This window comes from Syngnathus scovelli, chromosome 6 (assembly GCF_024217435.2).
Source record: "Syngnathus scovelli strain Florida chromosome 6, RoL_Ssco_1.2, whole genome shotgun sequence".
Classification (NCBI taxonomy): domain Eukaryota; kingdom Metazoa; phylum Chordata; class Actinopteri; order Syngnathiformes; family Syngnathidae; genus Syngnathus; species Syngnathus scovelli.
Window position 1 is genome coordinate 7469295 of NC_090852.1, and position 23308 is coordinate 7492602.

General features: G+C 40.5%; 1 protein-coding gene across 2 annotated transcripts; it reads left to right on the plus strand.

Annotated features, from left to right (window-relative positions):
• Window positions 1-7671: 7671 nt before the first annotated feature.
• cbln1 (cerebellin 1 precursor) lies at window positions 7672-17683 on the plus strand. 2 transcript variants are annotated; one of them, XR_007482341.2, is made up of 4 exons: window positions 7672-8586; window positions 9860-9979; window positions 15201-15464; window positions 17431-17683. XR_007482341.2 is itself a non-coding variant. In XM_049723964.2 (3 exons), the coding sequence occupies exons 1-3, from the start codon at window positions 8323-8325 to the stop codon at window positions 15396-15398; spliced, it is 582 nt and encodes a 193-aa protein (XP_049579921.1). In that variant the 5' UTR covers window positions 7675-8322; the 3' UTR covers window positions 15399-16685. The 2 variants fall into 2 exon arrangements, 1 of the variants encoding a protein (XP_049579921.1); XM_049723964.2 differs by lacking the exon at window positions 17431-17683 and having other exon boundaries at window positions 7675-8586; window positions 15201-16685.
• Window positions 17684-23308: the final 5625 nt, after the last annotated feature.

Genomic DNA, 23308 nt, shown 5'->3' on the forward strand with positions numbered 1-23308 from the left:
TATTAATTTTGTATTCTTGGTATTTGTAGCTTGTCAATGTATATGTTGTCTATCATGAAGGAGGGTTAGAATTTTATCTCTAGCCTTCCTTCGTAGAGTTCATGTTCTCTTTGTGTTGCCATTGTTTTTTTTCTAGTATGCCAACTTCTGCTCATGCTCAAAAAATATACATTGCGTACCCCGGCGATATAGTGCTGATTTAGACCTAACCTCAACCTCCTATATATGTTTGAGGAGGTTGAGGTCAGGTCTCTCGAGTCCTTCCACACCGACTTGATCCAGTTCTGAGGTTCAAGGTTTGAATTTTGGCTCCAGGCTTCTTGTATGAAGTTTGCTTGTTTTCCCTCCACATTCCCTCCCTAGCCTAACCCTTGTCAACTCAATAAATGTAATATAACGTACCATTGTACAAATATTCGAATTGCACATTATATCATCTACACTTTCTCATGGTGGATTTTTGCTCCGGCGATACTTCCGTCTAGATTTCGTCATAAAGACAGCGAGAGTCCGAGCATTGTCAGGTTGAGCGGAAGGGGATGAAACTGACAAGCTATGAGCTTTTGAGAATTGTGAAAAAGAGCAAAGTGAGGGAAGAGGTGCTGAAGGTGAGAGTGAGGACGACCACAAAAGAGAGACTGAAGGAGGGCAAACGAAGAAAGGGGGAAAAAACGTGATGACAGGTTATTTTTCACCTTCCTACTCCAGACGCCTAATGTTATTTCCCTTTCTCCTCAGACACACGGTGGATCCAATCAAAGGCTCCCCTCTGCAGCAAAAAAAAATAAAAAAAACAGACTACGTTCACAGTCAACAAATGATTTCAAGAAATTATATAGCAAAGAAATAAAGATCTCTAAAATGACTACAAAAAATGCCAAGAGCTCGGTACATATAAACGTTTATGGCATGCACCAGCAACATGTAAGTACTACAAAAACAAATGTCAATTTGACATCATTTTGACACCATTATGGAAATTGTGGAAATTAATATGGAGATTATTTTGATTGAGATTGGAAATACAAATAATAAAATGTTTATTCATTGATGTCAATATCATGTGAAATTCAAGCTGCCTGCACTTTGCACTATGCTATATCCACACCTTTGATGAAACGCTCCTTTATCTCGTTCTCATCATTATTTGATTTCATGTTATTGTTCTACCCATGTTGTTATTCTACCTGGACTTCTTGAGCTAACCTGGGACTTCATATTGTATTTCGTGTGGAAATTTGAATCAGTATACCAAAACAAGTCCTTGGATTTTTGTATCCTTGAATTTTGAGGATAAAGAAAATGAAATGCCTAAATAAATGCATAACATGAAAAACAATATGAAAAATAGTGAAAAAAGCAAATTAATAAAATAATAAAATAACAGCAATTACAAAAGAGTTTCCGCTGAGCACGTGCGTTGGCCTCAGAGTCACTGTGGTGCCGTGCATGGATGACGCACACACAGATAAGAAGAGATTTGCGAATGAATTTATTTATTAATATACGTTATTTTTTGCAGGTTGGGAAGAATTTGTGCCTTTGAGTAGTCAATTGAGTTATTGAGTATTCAAGTGTTTGTGTGTGCATTTTGTTATTTGAAGGAATATCACTCCCAAAGTCATTGCTATTTTCCTGTTTGCCTGTCATAGGGATTTTATATAGACTTAAATATTTGTTTTGAAAACAAAGAATGTTTTGCTGTGCCATGATGCTTTCAGGTTACTTTCACATCAGGAATTTGCAAACACACCAGCCCCTTCAATTGCACTTTAATCGTTCTTGGAAAAAAGATCAAAAAGACAAAATTATCATAACGTTTCGATGAATCACCCAGCTCTACAGTAAATGCATAACATCTGAGTTAGGTTCATACCACACAAGTTCATGCCATAAAAAAAAAGTGCAAAAGGTAATTGCATTTCACAGATTTTTGTTGCACTTTATATTACACCTGTGTGTGTGTGTGTGTGTGTGTGTGTGTGTGTGTGTGTGTGTGTGTGCGTGCATGTGCGTGTGTGTGTGTGTGTGTGTGTGTGTGTGCATGCACATGTTGGTGGGTGTAAGGAGTTTATACACAGACAGCTACGTCAGGTGACAGTTTAATGTTTCCACAGTGAGTTTTTAGAGACTTATTATTGTTCACAAGGCTGAGTATGCACACGGGGGACACACATAATACTGTTCATACCCAGGCTCCCTTAAATCTCATTAATTTAGATATGCATTCAGAGGTTGGGACTTTTTAGGAGAGTTAGTAAGAGCCACTTATGAATGCTTGGAAAAAAAAAAAAAGAAAGTGCGTGAGATAATGCAGAAAGGGGTGGTCATAGAGTCTGAGATACGTGATAAGATTTGCTGGAAAGAATGAAAGCGGGAGAAAGTGAGAAGGGGATAGAGACATTGGGGGGTGGGTGATGACAGCTAATCAGATAGGCATGAAAGACATCGTCAAGGTCAATGTTCCTCTTAATTCTCCACTTTCATCATCAGGTTATGTCACTCTTGTGGTAATACGACACAGAGGAAGTGTGTAAAATTGAATTGTTGCACACACTGGGGAAATGAGCAGGAACAAGAGAATAAAGCAAGGTCAGTAATAGACTCCCTCATTTTTTTTTTCTCCCATTCATCCATGTTTTGAATGTATTCATCTAAAATGTGTTCAGAGGCGGGCGGAGTCATTTTAGCCTGGCGCAGTGATGTGAGTCACATTAAATATTGCGTCTGCCAGTACATTTGTATGCCACAATTGTAACTTGACTGAAATCTTTTTAACAGCGGTGTCCGTGTCTAACAAATATGACGCTAATCTTGGGTGTCTAAATATAGCAAGATAAAATCTTGCATGCGGTCAATACACATGTTCGGTTGCACTACGCTGTTGAGTGCATTTACTTAATAGTAGAAGGGCATCATGTATTATTGATGATTAGATTGGAGTTTGTCACCGCAAAGGCTTTCACCGCAGCACGGCAAGAGAATGACAAATAACAGGGCAAGAAACGTTCGATTTTGCAAAAACAGCGGAAACGAGAGACATGGCTTGACGTCGGAGCGCCGTTTAACGATGGCAACTATCTCAGCAAGCCTCCTCCGAAGGCTCTTTTTGGAAGGCTTTGTACTGTCAGCATGAGATGGTTGCGTAAAGTCCTTTACTTCACTGTGTCGTTCCGTCGTGAGAGACTATTTCAATGATTTCAATGTTTCATATAGACACTCAAATGAAAGACTGCAAGAGTGCCTATTGAATAGAAACCTTGCTTCCACTATAGGGGTGTCTGTGTGAAAAGGGACTCAACCACATGATGGACCTTTGGGATAAGCCAAAACCAACTTTGAATTGGTCCACATAATACATGGAAACCAGCAATTTTTACACGATGACCTATCTGTAATACTTCTGCCTTCAGAATCTCTTGAAAAGAAAGTCTGTGGTAGATCACAGACAAAGCAGCCATATTGTGTATTTTTATTTTATGGTCCGTGAATGATTGGTCGCCACATACAGGAGGTTTACATAGGCCATGACAACCTTGCGGTGAGCCAGGCCGCCGTGCTCTGCAAACATAAAATATAATCAGGTTTGGAAAATGAGATTAGAGGCTTGACTTTACATATGAGATTTGATTATTTCAACAGAAGTGCTAGATGTGGTGACAGAGGATAACTCAGTTAATGGCAGCTACCCTTCAAAAATATGCTTATAAACCATCACAGTGGATGTTGATTAATCTTATGCCGGGGACAACTGTATATTAAATAATCAATTAGATTGATACCCGATTGCTACATGGGAGTATAATATTTCCGTTTGGGTAATAAATCATGACATTGATGCTTCGCATTTTACTGGGAAAAGGAAGACAGCAACTAGAAAGGCAAAGCGTCATTTAAACCACATCATGCACATATATGATTATAATATTTTCTTGTCGGAAAATGTGCACCATGATGCCCTACGGTGGAACCGCTAAATTTGAGCACATTCAACTGTGGTAGAATTTCATATTTCATCTGACTTTATATGCCGCTTTTTTTTTTTTTTCCTTATTGTCAACAAAAAGTGAAATTCAAATACAGTGTGTTGTCTGTTTGAGTCACAGCGTAAGAAAAAAACTTACCCAGGATGGTTCACAGCTATGTTATACAGTATTTCTGCTTAGCTTACCTACACCTACATTGTTTGATGACTTATCTGTTGTTATATTTAATAATAAAGTATTAGATACCTCAAGAGGAGAAGCTTTGAAAGCACAAACACTACCCACACACTAAATTTATTTTGGCTTTATCTACTGGTATACACTTTATTCTTTGATGGATTGAAATAGAACCTCGGTTTATCTGAAGTCAAGGCCTGAGACCAAATTTAAAAATTTAGGAATTATATGACTTTGCTTCTAAACGCCTGAGACCAAATTTAAAAATTTAGGAATTATATGACTTTGTTTCTAAACGCACTTACATATATGCAGCTCAATCCTACAGCATGTTATCATTGTGTTGAAATAACAGTGGAGTAAAAATTGTCATATCAGAAGGAAGGTGACACCGAAATTTGTATCACCATAACACTAAAATAGTCCCTCAAATATCAAAGTGGTAATTGTTTCTTCCACTTCCAGCTCTCACACCTACTGAGTTTCCAAATAGCACACGGAGCCTGTGACTAACGCATAAACAATATGCCAGCTAAGTTAAGACATATTTTTCCACACATTATTACAAATCGACTTGGGACTGTCAATGGCCTTTGCACTGAATATGATGTTTCAACATCTCCGATTGTACTCAGCAAATGTAAACAAATAAATGGTGACATATTTGTTCCACCGGTCCTCTTGAAATACAGCCAGACAAGTAAAGCCAGGCATACAAAAAAAAAAAAATCTTATTTAAGAATGTGGCCTTTGTTTCACTTGTGTGTTTTTTTTTCAAATGTGTTTTTTTTTGGCTTCATCAATCCGCAGTTTTCAACTCTCACGGGAACAGTTGAGATGAAGACCAGCACCTTCGAATCTGAGACCTTGGTCCTCTGACGGAATTTTGGAAAAGTGCGGTGCTCTCTTAGAGGGAAAAGACCCCGCCTCAAACAGAGTTTGAGTACCCCCCCAAATTTGAGTCTCGGCTCTTTTGGCTCATAAAAGGAGTCAGATGATCAGAACGTCTGTGATGGACTCCATCTTACCCATGACCCTGAACAGGTTAAGAAGAAGAAAATGCATGTATGCAGTCAACAAACATTGGTCAGCACTTTGAGTCACAATAAATGTATGCAAAACAGATTGTATGACAACATTGCATGTGTTAAATTTTTGAAAAGGGAGGGGGAGAGTCACTGTGTCGTCTTCTGGGTAATGTATTTGAAAGAAGTCCTTTTGGCATGTCTTTCACTGTCAACTTGTATTAAGGCCTGAAGGGAACCCTCGGGAGACAAAAGGCAGCAAAAGAGCTGCGGAGACGTCATGTAGGAGAGTAGACAGACACAAAGAGGGACAAAATCATTATTGAAGCGAGTAGACAATAGGTGGAATTAAGTGTTAAAAATACTTTAAGATTTTAACATATCTCTTCCTGCATCAAAAGTCTTTTTTTTTTTTTTTTTTTAAGATATTAAAGCGTCCGGGACATAAATATCTTCGTATCAAATCCTAGCGCAATGCTAACTCCGTTAAGTGGCTGTATTTTAATTTAAGAGTGAAATAGCTTTCACTGGCTGAGGTGATGTTATGGAATGCATCAAACACATTTGGTATGAATTAGAAGAAAAATTGGGAGACATGTCTTTTCAGAAGAGCCCCGAAAACTCCATATTTACCTGGGAGTGAGTGAAATATACACATAACCTCCGTGAAATGACATTAAAGTAAAAACACCGATAAATTCTTGCTGAAGTCAGTATTTCTTTTGTTTATTCTTAACCAACCAGGCATAGGAATACATTCTGTCAACAGTGGCCTCTGCCACAGATTTGCCATGCTCAATTAGCTGGAAAAGCCGCTGACAACGGCTAACTTGTGCCAATGTGAAGGACACGCCGCAAAAGTCGGGGCGTAAATGTCCTACACGTTGGCAAACAAAATGACGACTGTATCACTTGTGATTCAGAAATCAACTCAACACTTTCAACTTCCTTGACAACATAAAAAGATAACATGGCAACCAGTTACTAGCAGAAAAAAAAGAACACATTTCTTTGTGAGTGTGAAGATTCAAGGTGAGTTATCCTCACTTTATGAACACTTTCTGACACCTGTTGGCTCTCACCTCTAACCAGCATTCAGCCACTGTGGTTGGCGGGAAAAAAATGGCTTCTTACTGGCCAGACGTAGAGTTCCACTTATGCAGCCAGTTAGCTGAGAACAACGCTAGCATCTGAAAGTTCTTTTCAAAGCTGCAGTCACGGTGTTCATACACTACCATGCCCTCCCATGTGAATGTCATTATTGTCACGGCAACCCTGAGTAACATGTACCTCATGTCATGCATGTGCGTGCGTCCCTGTTGTTTGGTCTCCCCAAGGTTCTTATTTATTCCACTTTCTGCTTTGCTGCACCACCTCATCAGATTTTCTACATCTGCCAGGATATCAGTGGAGCCTTTGTGAAATACGTGTTTTCTCCCTTTGTTCATACACGTAAATTTGTGTATTAGGTTGCACAAATTTACATTGGTTTTAATGATTCATCTTTACATTTGCGCTTTTGCTCTAGACACTGTTGTTTTTTTTATCGTTTTTTGTATTTGTTTTTTCAAGGATAGCTTTCTTCTGGCCTTAGATTGGCCAATTAGGGAATCTGATGTCCACTAACATTTCTGTGTCAACATGGCAGCCTGCAAATAAGGACAGATATGCTATTAAAATGGCTGTTTTGTAAAACCCCAAATTAATTAACCCGGCACCAACACTCCAAATAACGAATCATGGCATTGATAATTTTTATTTTCAACAATTTAGGTTTTTTAAATCTTCCATTTTTTTTTAGAATGTATTTAGATGACGAATGAAGTCTAATCAGTTGAAATATATGAAATAGTAATAATTCTGTCGTGCTAATGTTTCATGAGTCAATGAAACGATAGTCTTCATCAAACATTTTTACTTTCTCCTGCCTCCTCTTTCAAACCCTCTTTGTTGGAATTTCTGGTGGGAGCTGCTAGTATGTCAACAGATGCGAGAAGCTAGGAACATGCAATTAGAGGAATAAGATGAGCTCTAATACTCATATATTTCCCATAAGACATTATGGACGTGAGTGTTTTTACAAGGCTTCAGCTCTAATAACAGTGGATTACTATTATTGGGCGGGCTGGAGTGTTTTCATTTATAGTGCAAGGCCGAGGTTGCTCTTTGGGTAGATTTTATGATTTTATTTAACTTAAAGGTGAGTTTGGAGGAGAGAGGGAGAGAGTTGATTTTATTTAACTTAAAGGTGTGTTTGGGGGAGCGAGAGTGAGAGAGAGAGAGAGAGAGAGAGAGAGAGAGAGAGAGAGAGAGAGAGAGAGAGAGAGAGAGAGAGAGAGAGAGAGAGAGAGAGAGACAGAGAGACAGAGACAGAGAGACAGAGAGACAGAGACAGAGAGAGACAGAGAGACAGAGACAGAGAGACAGAGAGATGCCTCAAGTATAGGAGGGGCGGAGATCATGGGGGCCGGTCCGCTGGAGGCGATTAGAAAATAGGGAAGACGCGCACGCGCTAATCCGATGATAGCTCTCAGTGACCGGAGGGAGGGACAACTCTGCGGTTGAGGGAGGGAAAAGAAAAGAAAAAAAAGTAAGAGCAAAGCGTGAGCATCTCGAGCTGCATCGCCTGGTCTCTTCCTCTAGAGCCTTTTGTGTTTCAAACTCTTATATGTGACGTATCAATAATTCAGTCGCGCGCGCTCGCCAGCCAGACGGAGCTCGCCCCACTCCACCTCCACCATCAGCACCACCACCCACTGCTGGCCAACCTCCAGCATCACTCCGCGCGCTATGACTGCTTTTTCCGCGTGCACACATCACGGCCCCTCCGCATTGCACGACACACTCCTTCACTGTCCTCCAAGTCACTGAAAAGCTGCCAAGAAGTGACAACGAGAACAAAGGACGACGAATTACAAGTGGCAAGTCGAGCTGGACATATTGGGACTTGAAAAAGAAAGGAGAGGAGCAAAGCGCCAGTCGCCAACTCAATTTCACACAGCAAGCGTGATCACCAACTCCCAGCAGAGTTCGTTTCACTTTGGGCCAAAGGTGGGGACACTCAAGCCGCCCTATACGAGGTTTTAAAGTGGACTAAAAGCCCCGCGTCCAGGTCGTCGCTTGTGATTGCGGGTATGTTGGCGTTTTGCCTGCTGAGTGCCGTGTGGCTCGCGGCCAGCCCGAACCCGAGCCACGCTCAAAACGAAACGGAACCGATCGTCCTGGAGGGGAAGTGCCTGGTGGTGTGCGACTCCAACCCGACGTCGGACCCCACGGGCACCGCGCTGGGCATCTCGGTGCGCTCGGGCAATGCCAAAGTGGCGTTCTCGGCCGTCCGGAACAACAACCACGAACCTTCAGAAATGAGCAACCGAACCAATGTCATCTACTTTGATCAGGTAGGAACTAAACACCCGCTTTTCATATTCACCTTAAAATCACTATAAACGGATGTGCGCTGTTGATGAAGTGCAGAGTTTATGTCTGACAAAGAGTAACGTTTGTGTTCAGTATTTTTATTACCAAAAACGGAGTAGTAATTTGCAAGTTCCATGTTAGTTTAATGTGTTTTTTCACCTTTTTAATACTGTCCATGAAATCTTACATCATGACTGCCTCTATGGGTTGGAGGTGTATCTTAAATCTGTTTATCATTATTTTTATTCAAAATTTCATTGTATACCCGCTATCCAATGACAATAAAGGCATTCTATATCTATATTCTATAATTCCTCATGAGGAAATGCAATTTGGACCGCACAAAGTGCTGCAGTTGGGTGGGTGGGGACAGTGCCTTGCTCAAGGGCACTTTCACTATTAAGGAAGTAAACTCGCGTCTCATCATTTTGTCCACAATGTTACTTGAACCGTTAAACTGTGATCCTAAAGCATAAATCCTAACAAAAAAGCTATTGCTACTAGATGTATTTGGAAAAAAAGAGGTTGTGAAAACAACAAAAATCCAGGTCAGCATGAGTTGCTGGAAGGACACATTGGCGGCTTCTGTTCATACCAGTCAGGCATCCTAATAGTCAGAGGCTTGCTAAAAGTGAAACAAGCGAGATCCTCTTTTTTTCATGCTAATGTAAGTCTGGCCTTAAAAAAAAAGCCTTTTACTTCTGCTTTTCGACATGACATTTCTGGCTATGTGATCTGATATGTCAAATAATTTAGTAACTACAGGTCACGGGAGCAAGGTCCTGCCTGCTTCCCAGGAAAGGTTAATTTTCACTCAAACTGCCGCTCAATCACCCGTCACGGTCCGCTTTTATCCATTAAAGCAGACACTTGGCCGCAGCGATGCATGATAGAAATTTCAATGAAGTTTTTATTTTTTATTTCATTCCTAATAAAGTGGGGGAAAGAAGCAGATAATGGAATCCAGTTTTTTTTTTTGTCATCGTTGGGGAAATCTTAATGCTGTGAGACAAGATTGCGTTCACCGGTACTTTTAATGGCCATTTAAAAAGTTCTCTTCAATAAATCACTGACTTGATTGCTAGGATTCATTTTAATAGTTGAGGATCTTCAGTAAAAACAGTCAGACTAATTAGAGTAGAGATATTATTCCGTGTGTGCCTCCGCAAAAATTTCCGATCTTGCCGCATACTAAATTGCGACGCAGCACAATCTCGTGTCGACAACCTAACTTTTTTCTTTTCTTTCCGTCAGGTTCTCGTAAACGTCGGGAATAATTTTGACAAGGACAGAAGTGATTTTATCGCTCCACGAAAAGGGATTTACAGTTTTAACTTCCATGTGGTGAAAGTCTACAACCGCCAAACAATACAGGTTAGTGTACGCGGTACGTGTGTGTGTGTGTGTGTGTGTGTGTGTGTGTGTGTGTGTGTGTGCGCGTGTGTGTGTGTGTGTGCGTGTGTGCGTGTGTGTGTGTGTGTGTGCGTGTGTGTGCGTGTGTGTGTGTGTGTGTGTGTGTGTGTGTGTGTGTGTGTGTGTGTGTGTGTGTGCGTGCGTCTTCCTTCCCCAGAGAAAAAAGGTGAGGGGTGGGCATCAATAGATGAAGGTTAGTTGTTCTCCGCACTCATAATGAACCCACACGCGCAGACGACACCACAAAATAGGAGGTTGGAATACTGCAGCTGATACAGCTTCAGCACCACGGACAGCACCTCCATTTAGTTTGTGCACCATTCAAATACGTAACAAGGTTCCATGCTGCGCAGGTTTAATTTTATCGCACAGAAATATCGATTTGTTGGTCTGGTAATACTGTGTTTCCCAACCTGGTGTACCCTAACCTCTAAGGGCACGTAAGCACATTGCTGTATGTGGAAATATTTAATAGTTTATATTCCAGATCACTAACCTGTGGTATAGTGGCGGCAAAATCCCAACAGTCGCGTGTCACCTCAAGTGTCAAGTGTTGAAAAAAGAAAAATTGCTATTATGCGTCTAAATATTATCAGCGATCCTTCCTGAGTTTCAATGCCTTAGTCAAAGGAGCGCCATTTTTATTCTGCTAAGAAAATATAAAACAGGGGCTGGTTTATGCTTGATGTTGATTCAAATTTTTTTATTTTATTCACATTATTTATTTTCATCGTTTGAAAAGATGAGCATTGAATGTTCAAATAAAAAAATAAATAAATAATATTTTCATTCAACAATCAGTTGTGTTATGTGGAATCATCAAGTTAGAGGAGCTGTGTCCAAATCTGGTCCTCGAGGGCCGCTATCCTGCACTTTTTTAAAGTTGCCCTCTCCCAACACAAACAATTCAAATGATCAAGCTCGTTGCCGATGAGCTGATTGTGTGAATCAGGTGTGTTGGCAGAGGGCAACATCTGAAACATGTAGGATGACAGCCCTCGAGGATCGGTTTTGAACACACCTGAGTTAGGGCGTACTCATGCTATGAGAAAAAAGAAAAAAAAAAAGCTTTGGGGTACACAGGTTGGGAACCACTGATTTAATACACACCCCTCCCCTTCATGCCACTAACAACTCTCTTTCACCACATATTCCGTGCTGCCTCATTTAGTCTTTTGTTGTGTCAAGTGATGGGAAATTTTTGTCCCAAACTCGTTTCCTGTGTTAAACATGTGCACAATGTGATCTTTGCAAATTAAACTGTTGTGTAATTATGCTGTTGGCTCTCTGGAGTTTCGGCATTATGCGTTGCTACTTAGGCCTTATTATTAGAGTCTCAAATTAATTAACACGGCTTATCTGCAGTAACAACAAGGGCGGCGAGAAACCTTCGGAGCGGGTTATAGTTGTCTGGCTACACGCAAACACAACTGGAGATGACAGATGCGAGACACGTTCAAAAGTCATCAACTTAATTGAAATTGTAGACATTTGAACATGCTTCCATATATAGAATAGGTGTTGATTGTTCCTCCATGACAGCACCCCGCTTTCCCACCCTCCCATCCATGCCCCTATCCATCCAGGGGCACCTGGTGTGTTGAAATCTCCCACTGTTTAATTGCCTGAGAGGCAGGCGATGCGAGGCAGCAAGATGAAAAACACACGTTGCAAAGCATGAAGGCAAGGAAGTGAGGGCACATGAAAAGGAAGGTGAGAGAAAGGAAAAGTGAAAAAAGCACTCGCACTGAGGTTTCTAGGCGGGATGGGCGGGAAAAGTAATGAACAGGGTAGGAGAGAAAAGGAGCTAATGATGGGCATTAAGTACGGGGAACGAAGAATGAAGATGGAGGGAAGAAAGTCTGAGAAGCATTGATCATGAGATACTTTTCCAGTGCATGGAAGTGCTGATTTTATATTAATTGTGAGGAACTAGGTTGGCTCGCGTATTCATTTTGAGATTTCAATTCAATTACCAACTAACTTCTGATTGGAAACCAAAGACATCCGGCACATTACAGATGACGTGACAGCCAGCAAGACCACTTTTGCTGTTAGATTTATGAGTTTCTTATAATTGAGTAGTTTCCGACAATGAAATATGTACACAATATATTTAGTTGCAGATCCAGTCACTTGATGTGAAACTCGACGAAACGTGTCAAGGGCTAGCTAGCATCCATTGGCCAGGCTGTAAAACAACATGATCATGACCCTGATATGTATTTCTTGTGATCAATCTAAGATACCTGAGTCCAACTTTCCTATGAAACTTGCAGCTGGGCCTGGTCCTGATACTATCAGTGCACGGTGCGTTAGTTTTTCTTTTAAATCACTAAACGATACCAAACAAACAAGTTGGTTTGTAAACAGTGATCGGGTAAAAATTGTTTTCCAAGGCACTTTCTTGCAACATAAAGTTTTATCCAATTGTTTGATTAATTGACACAATAATACTATCAGATAATAGTTTGCATATGTATTGTGCTCTGAATGTTTTCAGTTAAATGAACCAAATTCAGTTATCATATAGAGCAGGAAACATACTTCCATTTGATACCGATTAGCCCCCCCAAAAAAACACCCACACCCACGCATACCTTTCATCAATTAACCTGTGTAGCCAGACGTTTTCTATCATTAGCTGTGGGCTGCTCAAAACAGGGGCACTTATGAATTGTGTATCTTTTAAGACTATTACGTTTAATTGCGTGGAATCGTTGCACAGTTAGACAAGTGAACAGAATGTCTAACACAAAATTAAATGTGACAAAAAAGTTCCCCGCGGCTATCTTAGGCAGCCTTGTACACACTTTGAAATAAGTCAAATTCAGTCAAGCAAGCATTGAAAAGGTTTGTCATGGACATTGTTTGAAAGGACTTGTTGACGAAAGATGGATGCGTCACTCTAGTCAGAGAGTGATTCACAAAATTTGAGTCTTTCCCGAGCATGTTTCTACCACCACTTTAATACTGCTTTTCTTGAAAATTGGCACTTTGGAGGTCTAACAGTGGAGCCTGGTCCGTCTAAAGTGCAAGCACGGCATAAATGACCTCTGCAGCTTATCCCAGCTGACTTTGACTGAAAAGTTGGGGACATTGCAAGATGTGTCAAGACAAACAATCACTGGCACTCACATTTACACCAAAGAACAATTTATAGACTACAAATAAGCTAACATGTAGTATGTTTTGGGAATGAGAACACACAAACTCAGCATGTTAAGAACTGGACTTGAACCCCCAAACTTAGCACTGTGAAGCGGATGCGCCAGCCACTCGGTTGACCTCAAAACAGTCCTTCTAAATGTGTGAGCGTGCTTTTGGCATCACGGAAACAAAATACACCCCTGAGAATACGGGAATGACTGTAATAGTTTCCCTGAAATCTTCCTCGGGCTTCTTCCAGAAGGCGGATGCCTGATGAACCTTCCTGAACCAACGTAAAACGGCACTAGTTAGAATTTCTTTGAAATACTGTGAAAATAGATTTTCATTGGAGGGCTTTTTATTGCCAATTAATCGTGTTTATAACTGCTCAGTGGGAAAGTCACACAAGGCGTTTTTTTTTCTTCTTCTAATTTGTCTACCTTATCTTACCTACTGGATCATAGCTGCTTGCTGAAAGTGAGCAAATGAAATCAAATAATTCATAATAATATAATCGATAAAGACTATACATAAAATGCTTCTCTCGCTGCATCCACCTTTCATACTTGGCTTCCATTTTCTGTGCCTTCTTTTAATCGCTGGCTTCCTGCATTCCCTTTGTTGCACTTGGTCGCTTATTATCTCTTGCTCCATAATAAGGCACTTAATTGATGCTTATGCATAATGAATGCAGGTCAATTTAGGCCTGACCAACATGCAGCCCTATTATCATGCTTTTATTTTTATGCCTGGTAATTGTGAGAGTGTACTCGTACTGTGTGTATGTGCGTGTAGTCTCAGCTGAATGTATAACATTGCATACATTGCAACCTGGCATCTCTTTTAATAAGATGACGTCTTTGGTGAAATTCTATTTAATGTCTTTATTTGATCTAGTCCAGGGGTGTCAAACTCATGTTTGTCGTGGGCCACATCATATTCATAGTTTCTTTCTCACGCCCATTATGATTGTCAAATTAAATACATGTATGAATGTCTCATATTATATACAGTATAGGCTACACAACAAAACTGATAAATAACTAGTTTTGAAATTAGAGACTAGTAAGAACTGTTCAAATTTTCAAAGATAAATGATTCCTTAAATAAATACTGTAAATTATTGCCACCCAATTTAAGTTTTGGCATTTGAAACTGCAATTATTTTTCAACCATGCTGACCTATGACATATCACCATCCTGATATAATGAAAAAAGGAGTTCAAGTAGCGTCTGAGTGTTTTCATGTCATTATTCAATGCAACATACTAACCCTCGTTCTCGCACGTGTGCTCTGACTTTGAGTCACCACGAACAAGTTGGCCATTAAAGAGGAGTGGCTGGCCATAAGAGCTCTCCACTCTCCACTCACCCTGCCCACGCGCGCACGCGCGCACACGCGCACATGCACACACATGGATGGCACAAATGCACAAACATACACTTGTGTGTCAGGAGGTGGAGTGATGTTTAAGTGTATATTTATGGTTTGCTGCATCCGATTTTGTGAGGAGTTTGGAAACCCTTTAACTCTGCCAAGGCTCTTGATTTTGGTTTGGCCTAAGCAATATTAATATTGTTGTTTGAACAGTTATTAGCACACTGATTTGTATGTGAACACAAGATGTAATTTTACTGGAATAAATCATCTATCTGTCCATCCGTCCGTCCGGCCGTCCTCAACACAGGCATCACTGGTGAAGACGCAGACCAAAAAAAAAAAACTCAATTAACACTTAAATCAAACCAAATGGGATTTGATTGGCTCATTCCAGTTGACTCAGGCAAATCGAAAGTGGAAGATTTTTAACCAAATTTCTACAAACCCAAAGTATGGTGGTACTAGATGATCTTTCAATCAATCAACTTTCAATCAACTGGATGGACTGAGAAGCACAAAACCGTATTGTCGCGATGCCGCTTGGCTCTCCAAGTCAGACCAATCAAAGTATGCAGCCTCAGTTTGTTCCCAGAAAAATGGTCAGGTTTCCTCCTCGTTTGCTCCATTTGTGATTCCTTCTCTATTGTCCAGGTGAGCCTCGTGCACAACGGCTGGCCCGTCATCTCTGCTTTTGCTGGCGACCAGGATGTGACCCGCGAGGCAGCCAGCAATGGCGTTCTGATCCAGATGGAGAAAGGAGATCGAGCCTACCTCAAACTGGAGAGAGGAAATTTGATGGGAGGCTGGAAATATTCCACCTTCTCTGGCTTCCTGGTGTTCCCCATGTAGAGGAGAAGAGCTGAAGAAGAAGCTGGTTGTTGATGGGAAGTACAATGAAGAGATGCCAAGACACGGGTAAGAAGAAATGGAGGTGATGACAGACTTCTGTTTGGGATGCTGCTGAAGAATTGAAAAAGTATGGCCATCGTCTTCACCTCCCTTCATTTTTCCATCCGTTTATTCCGTCTGGTCTTGCTCTGATGGCCCAAAACGTTTTTTTATTTAAGTCCCCGTTCCTTCATATGCATATAACGTGAGTGTTTTAAAGCCAGAGTAACTTCGCTTCCCTTCATTCCATCCACTACTTTGAGGAATGTTTTGTCAATAGTTCAGCCCATCGACTTTTTTTTTTTTTTTTTAAACTCATGCTTGATGGTGAAGTTGCTCAAGTTTCGAAGCAAGCAAAGTAACATTCCACCAAAACCTACATGTTCCTTCTTCTAGACGCTTTAGTCAACTGCATTGGGTTCTTTTAGTTCTCCAAAAGACATGCCAACGGCTGCAAGATAAAAAAAATACAATGACGCCGCAACGCGCTTCAAAACTGCTGCAAAGGCGGAAGACATTTTTAAAGAGTGTTGATTTTCTGTCCTTATTTTAGGGTTGAGCTTACAAATTAGTTTACCTCCACTCCCCAACATCCATCTCATCCTCTTCCCAAGGTCCCCACGTGTACTTTCATCTGCTGCTGTATTTGTTCGCCTCCTAGCCGGACTGATCCTTGCTTTACTTCAACATCAAACTTGGAACTCTCGGACACTTAAAAGCAACAATATACAGTACATACATGATATTACATCATAAATTCAAGTCATTGTTTCTACTGCTACTACGATGATGACAATGATGATCATAACAATAATCCCTTAAATCCATACATTCAATTGAATCTGGCTGATGACTATAATGTCTGTATATTCTGTATTTCAGTGTTATATGAAAAAAAAAATATATATAAGGGGATCCTCTAGTGACTTTGTGTGGAAAACTGAGCTGCTGTTTTGCTATTCTGATAAAAGAAAATTTGCTTCTTGTTTTTTTTTTTTTTTTAGTTCAAAACAAGTTGTGGCTAAAAAGCTCAGATACTACATACATATTACGTATATTAACAGAAGGTAGAACACTATTATTATGATGATGATTTTTATTATCTTGGTTGTAAACTACATGTGAATATTTAGACCTTAAAAATTCTTTGTCCAACTTATCATCCAATCAAATGGATTTATTATCTACTGTTTTTCTTTGGTCTGAAATCAATAAAATTTAAATGTAATTTTATTTTTCTTTAACCAATTTCACGTCTGGTCTGGTCTTATTCAGTAAACATTTTAGTAGCACGTTCTTGTCCACTTGTAACTAATTTCTGTCTTTCTCTACTGCTGCCTATTTTCCATCTTTTTTGTATTCCTCAGGCTGGAGCCCTCCTTTCCCCTTTCTGCTGGCTTTCTCCACTCTGTTGGTTTTTAAGGTTTCGTGGTTTGTTTCTCTCCAGACTAATGAGCTCCAGGGGGAAAATTTGTGCTGAAAAAAAAAAGAAAAGAAAACCCCACAAACATTTCATTCCTCCTTTCTCCTCATCTTTTCCTTCCATCTCTCCTTCTTCATATCTTATCTTGCCGCCACTTGTCCCTCTTTTAAACATCTTGTCCTCAATTCTACGTACGCTCCAAGACTTGGTTTCTCGCTGTAAACACAACTTCATCTCCTTATTGTCTCAAAGTTGCTTGTCATCTACAGGCAATCTTAATTTCTCAGAGAATTTTTTTTTCAATACTTGAATTTAGAGCATTGGGGGAAATTTGTTGAAGAGAAATAACAGACTTTTAACTTTTCAGCATAACTAATGCACATGGTAAAAGCGTTAGCCTGGAGCGCTTCAATGACGAAAGCTTGAAAAACTATCTGTAGTATAATATTTACTGTATGGGAAAATGTCTCATTTCCAAGCAAAGGTTTATATAATCGGCACTTGTTATGACACAACAGCTTAAAAGTGATGAGTTATGACACCTTTTATTTCTCCTACTTTGTTTTAAAGAATGCCTTGTGATTCAGTGGGGGCCAGTCCAGAGTGTGCCCTGCCTGCAACCATAAACACGTCAAATGGGATGGATGAATAGATAAATAATGAATGGATGGGCGAATGGATGGATGGACGACTGGACGGATGGACGGACGGATGGATGGATGGACGGATGGATGGACAGACGGACGTTCTCAAGAAAAGTCAACTTCTTAATCAGCAGATTGTTATGTTGTTTCTGAAAATTAAAAATGAGTATAAACACAAATGACATGTCTGACATTTGTTGTGCTTGGATCTTGGATGAAGAGCTTTAATGCTTATTTAAGTCATTGAAATGTGACAGCTCTCTCTTTCTCTTAAGCTCTCAATGTAAATTACAATTTTGTTCAAAGATCCTTGAGTAATTCGACTAACTTCAGTTCAAAAAAATGCTCAGGTCATTTTGTCTGCCTCAACAATTGTCACTGCTAACACACTGTCAAGGTGATATTAAAGCCAACACGTAAACCTTCCCTTAGTTAAGGTGAAGACGCAGTTTCGGACCCTCATTTACTTCAATAGTTGTTTAAGAAACACAATAAATTGGCACTGAGCACGACCCCACTTATATTTGGAGATATCCGACTGCACTGGCAGTTGCGGGAGTCTATGGCGCAACTACGGCGGGAAGAAAGCAATGAGCGGCTGAATCAAACGAGGCTACCAGCTAACAGTCAATTCATGGAAGCACACCACAGTGAGTGAAGACAACATGCCCTTTATTAGCAAAATAGAAGCATTTGACAACACAACTGAAAACTGGAAGACTTGAACTTTACTTTGCCGCAAATGATGTAGAAGAGGAAAAGAAAGTTGCCCACTCTCCTCAGTTTAAAATGTACAACCATCTCAGAAACTTGTTAGCCCCTGACAAGCCCGCCTCGATGCCATTCCGAATCATTGTCGACACATTAAAGAATCACCTGAACCCAAAGCACATTTTAATGGCGGAAAAAAATCAATTTTCACAACAATAGATACCAGTCCAAAGCATGCAAAAAAGATTATTATCAGAGAAATATCTCACATTGGAGAAAGCACTGTCTATAGCTGTTTCAATGGAGACAGCTGCTAAAGATGCATTGGAGTTGCAAAAACGTAGTGTGGACAGTGGCATACACAAAATGTCAATAAAGCTTCACTTGATACAAATGTGTCCAGCCAGCCATAGCCCCGCCCCTCTGCATGTCCCTGCAGCAATGCTTAACAACTTATAAAATTTATAATTTACCTCTTAAAGTACAGCGTATTACCGTAATGTCTGGACTAAAAGTCGCTCCGGAATATAGGTCGCATTAGCCATAAAATGCACAATAACGTGAAAAAAAAACATATAAGTCGCTCCGGAGTATGTCGCATTTTGGGGGGAAATTTATTCGACAAAATCCAACACCAAGAACAGACATGAACGAGCAACAACAGGCTAAACGATAGGTATGCTAACGTGACAAACACAAACGAGCTGAGAACGGGCCTGACATGACATTCAGAGTTATTAAAAAAAACTATTATATAAATAACACTATTATAAAACTATCTGTGTCACTCCAATTCATTAAATCCATCGATCGTCCTTTGTCAGCAATGGGTGCGCGCCGCTGACGGCGCTTGCACTTCAAAATATTCCACAGGCCCATATAATGATATATACATAAATTAGATATCAAATAACTATTATATAAGCAATAATATTATCAAACCATCTGTGCACTCTGAATCATTAAATCCATCGATCAAATTCCTCGTCCTTTGTCAACAACGCCGCGCGTGCGCCCTGGCGTCAGCCTCGTCGTTATTCCACAGATCTAGTATATAACTATATTGTAGCGTTAACAAAGTACAAGGAAAGACGTGGGTTTGGTAAATGGCTCTTTATTTAACAAAACAAACTTCCAGGCGTGTGGCGGCGTGGACTTCCAGCCACGGAGGTGGAAGAGAGATCCATAGAATAGGACCGGGCATACGTAAAAGCCATAACCGAGCCCCATCCACCCTCCCCGGACAGCCACCCGGCCGAGCGCCGGCTCCCGACTTCTATCCACGGAGGTGAAAGAGCTCCGTAGAGTAGGACCGGGCGTGCGTAAAAGCCATAATAGTTTTTCAAACCTTCTGTATCACTCCAAATCCTTAAATCCTCCGTGTCTCTTAGAAACAAAGCCGCTAATGATGCCGGTAGTACGTGGGGCCCTTCGTCATCTTCGTCATCCCGAGATCAATCTTTGTCCTTTTTGTAAACAACCGCCGGGCCACGCTGCTGACGTCACTTGAAATTCAAATTACAGTAATCCCTTGCTACATCACGGTTCGTTTATCGCGGTTTTTTGAAAATTTTTGAAAAAATTCACATACAAGTCGTTCCTCATTATAGGTCGCCGCCCCCCCCCCCACCCACCCAAACTATGATAAAAACCGCGACTTATAGTCCGAAAATTACGGTAGTGCTTTTGCTGTGTAAGCTATTTTAGCTGACCATAGACAATCCAATCACGACACCAAAAGGCATCTTGCGACAAAAAAAAAAAATCACATAGCTTGATAAAGTTAACTCTCTAGACTATTGACAGGTAAAAGTAAATCCTACCATCACTATTCTCAGAAATAAGCATAACTCCCACGCAATAATTACACAAGCTGCTCAACCCCTTTCTTTTTAATTGCCCCTCTCCTCTCGTCCAGCTAAGTTTCCTCTTCCTCCTCCCTCCATCACGAGGCCCGTCGCCTCCGCCCCTCCCCCTCACTTGACACACACACACAAACACACACGCACACACCAGTTGAAAAATTAGCGACTCTCACGTCGGCCCTAATTGGCTGTCACTGTGCTCTCAAAAATGTGAAGCCACTTCCCAGGTATAATCATGTTTACATGCAAGCACCGAGTGCCAGATTGCCGGGCCTGTCGCTCTCCAGCTTGTACTGGGACTAATTTAGTGTAAAATTGCCCATGATTGTCCGTCAATGAGGGCGAGAGAAAGGAACTGGCTCAGCGTAATGACATAAACAGATGTTGAGACACTGAGTATCTTCAATTTTTTTTGTTTCTTGCTGTTAATTTGCCTAAGGGGTTGCATTGTTAAAGCAAGTCAATCCTCATTATGACCTTGTTACTTCAAATCACTACCAAATAAGTACAACAGTTTTTGATTTCAACAAGCAAATCTCATTATAGACAGTGTGGGAAAGCTGAAATAAAGAAACTGTAATGTAAGTTGCATATTTATGATGGAACCTTTGACAGAGACAACACCACTGAAGTCACAGAAGATCAAAAACTTGTTTTTTTGATGGACTGCTGCCATGTCAGCAAACGTGATGGGACCCGAGTGAGCATCAAAGTGGATGTTTTGCTTTTCCTTAAGTCTCATGTAAGAAAAATCAACATTGCTGATTGAGGCACATTGTTTCCATTTTTGTGTCGCATTCCAACTGTAGGCATTATTAATAATTCACAGCATTCACGATTGAACAAATGTGGCTGACACCAGAGGAGGAAGACTATGTAAACATCCGATCTGCGAACACTCATCTGACTGCTGTCTGAATCACTTAAATCGCCTTACGCCAATCATTCTAAATTAGTGCTTGCGTGTGTTTGCGCGTGTGGCCACTTGGTATTTGGAAATGTCCCCTCATAACTGCCGATCCATGAATAGTCCTGCTAGCAGCTTCGCCACATGTCCTGTCATTGAGTGCCTAATTGGCAAAAAACATGCACACAAAGAGATGAATGAGTGCTCGCACACACACAAACAGAAATAATAAACACACACAGACTAGCGCACAACCCTGAAAAGGACAGAGGAAAACACAATTAGAGTTAAAAAAAAAAAAAAAAAAAGTCAAGTCTACTTCACAGTGTGCGGACGTCTCAAGTGGGCCCCTCAACACACTGCGTTGGGAATAGGAATTAACAGGACTCATAAATAAAAAATGTGCTCCTCGGAGAGTTGCCCTATGGTCACCGCTCTTCCAAACGAAGACACTTTTTCTTGACACTTAAGCAAAACACTTTCTGTACATTTACTTTTTACCATTGTGACAGTGTGACGGATGGTTTAATAAATCAATATTCCGCAGCAAAATGCCATCAACCTATTCCAGTCCTCTGAAAAAGCACAAGATGAGCTATTTTGAAACACTTTTATTAGTAGCTAATCGCAATGTCCATTTGTTAAAATGAAGATCATCTGATTTGTTTTTCTTCCCTTTTTATGTATAAACGACTCTGTACAGATGGTGGTGAAAAATATTTAGTGCTGTTTTTCCCACTGGATTCATGTGGCTTAAGTCACCTGTTCCAAGAGTTTACCTGCCTCTCCTGTAGAGATGCCATATGGGCCTCATCTGCAGCTTTCCTAATTTGTACTAGGCAAGGACACGGGATAAAGGACTCTGCTGAAGTTCCATTACCACACCACTACCCTGGAAATTTTCATTTGCAATGGATATAAAAAGTTGACACACCCCTCTTCAAATGGCAGCTTTCTGTGATACAAGTAAATGATAGAAAGATCAAACTCATTTTGAAACCTTTTTTAACATGACTTACAACTCATCATATTTAAAGATGTATTTGTTTACCGTTTGGAGAGGAGAAGTAAAAATAAGCTGCTCATCAGGTAAGTAAAGTAGCTTATGTAAAATAACACCATTGTTACGCAATGTACTGTATCAGCAGGACTGTGCACTGCTAATATGACTACTAGTAGTACTGATAATGATAAATGCAGTCGTGGTGTTAGTCACAATTGAGGAGGTAGGATCTCAGATTACACACACCATTTAATGTGTTAGAGCATGTAGAGCTTAATTTAATCAATCTAGCAAATGTACTGTGTTGTTTTTTTTTTCTTTGCTAATGAGCATCACCGGCCATCGGTGTTGTCGTCCATGCAAGCACACATACACTCATAAGAATAATTTATTTTGACTTACATACATTCATACAATTTCTAGATTGCCGCTAACCAGCAGTCCACTACGGGGCGTTCACATCACCATAATGAACGATCTCCTTGCACATGACTTAATAGTGAACAACAATTATGATCATCCAGGAATCTTAATGCCAAGTTTGCATGTTCCCTTCCCGGGTAAAGAAAGGCATGTGACAATGCATGAAGTCATTAACAACGAGATTTGGTCCAGAGCTGCCGAGAGAATCTTTGTATTATTAAATCCAAACATGAAACCCCTCAGCCACATACAGAGTGTGCTCTCCTCTGAACATCACTGCTGGAAATAAGCTGTCCGTGTTCATTATCTTCTTTTCTTTGCTCTGTCTTCTGTCTTTCTGTAACTCTGTGCACCGCTCTCTCGTCTGAACTCCCTCGTCACCTCAGCTCATAACACACAATCTACAGTACACATTCAGGTCAGCTGCAGTGACACACGTCCTATTTGACATTCTGGTATGTTTCCATTTGGACACAATCGTTCCTTGCGAGAACTCTGGGCGCCAAAAGGATAGTTTCTAAAGTCTGTCGTCAGATATAATCATTTGTTGGAACACCACCTTATCATTTACAGTTGCATTTTAGACTATAATTTGGGTGGAATGTTGGACTGGGTCTGAAGTTTTTAGGTGGATGACAAATAGTTGGATGGAATGGTGGCTAGATTGTCAATGATGGGTGGATGGAAGGAGTAATGGATGATAGTTGGATTGATGGCGAGATGCATGGCTTGATAGTCAATGGATGTAGATGTGGGTGGATAGGTGGATGGATATGTAGTTGGATGTTGAAAAGATTGGTGGTGGCTCAATGGATAGGAGACAGATGCATTGAGAGCTGGATGGATGGATAAAATGTATCCTTTATTTGGTTGATTACGCTGGTCATCAGAAATT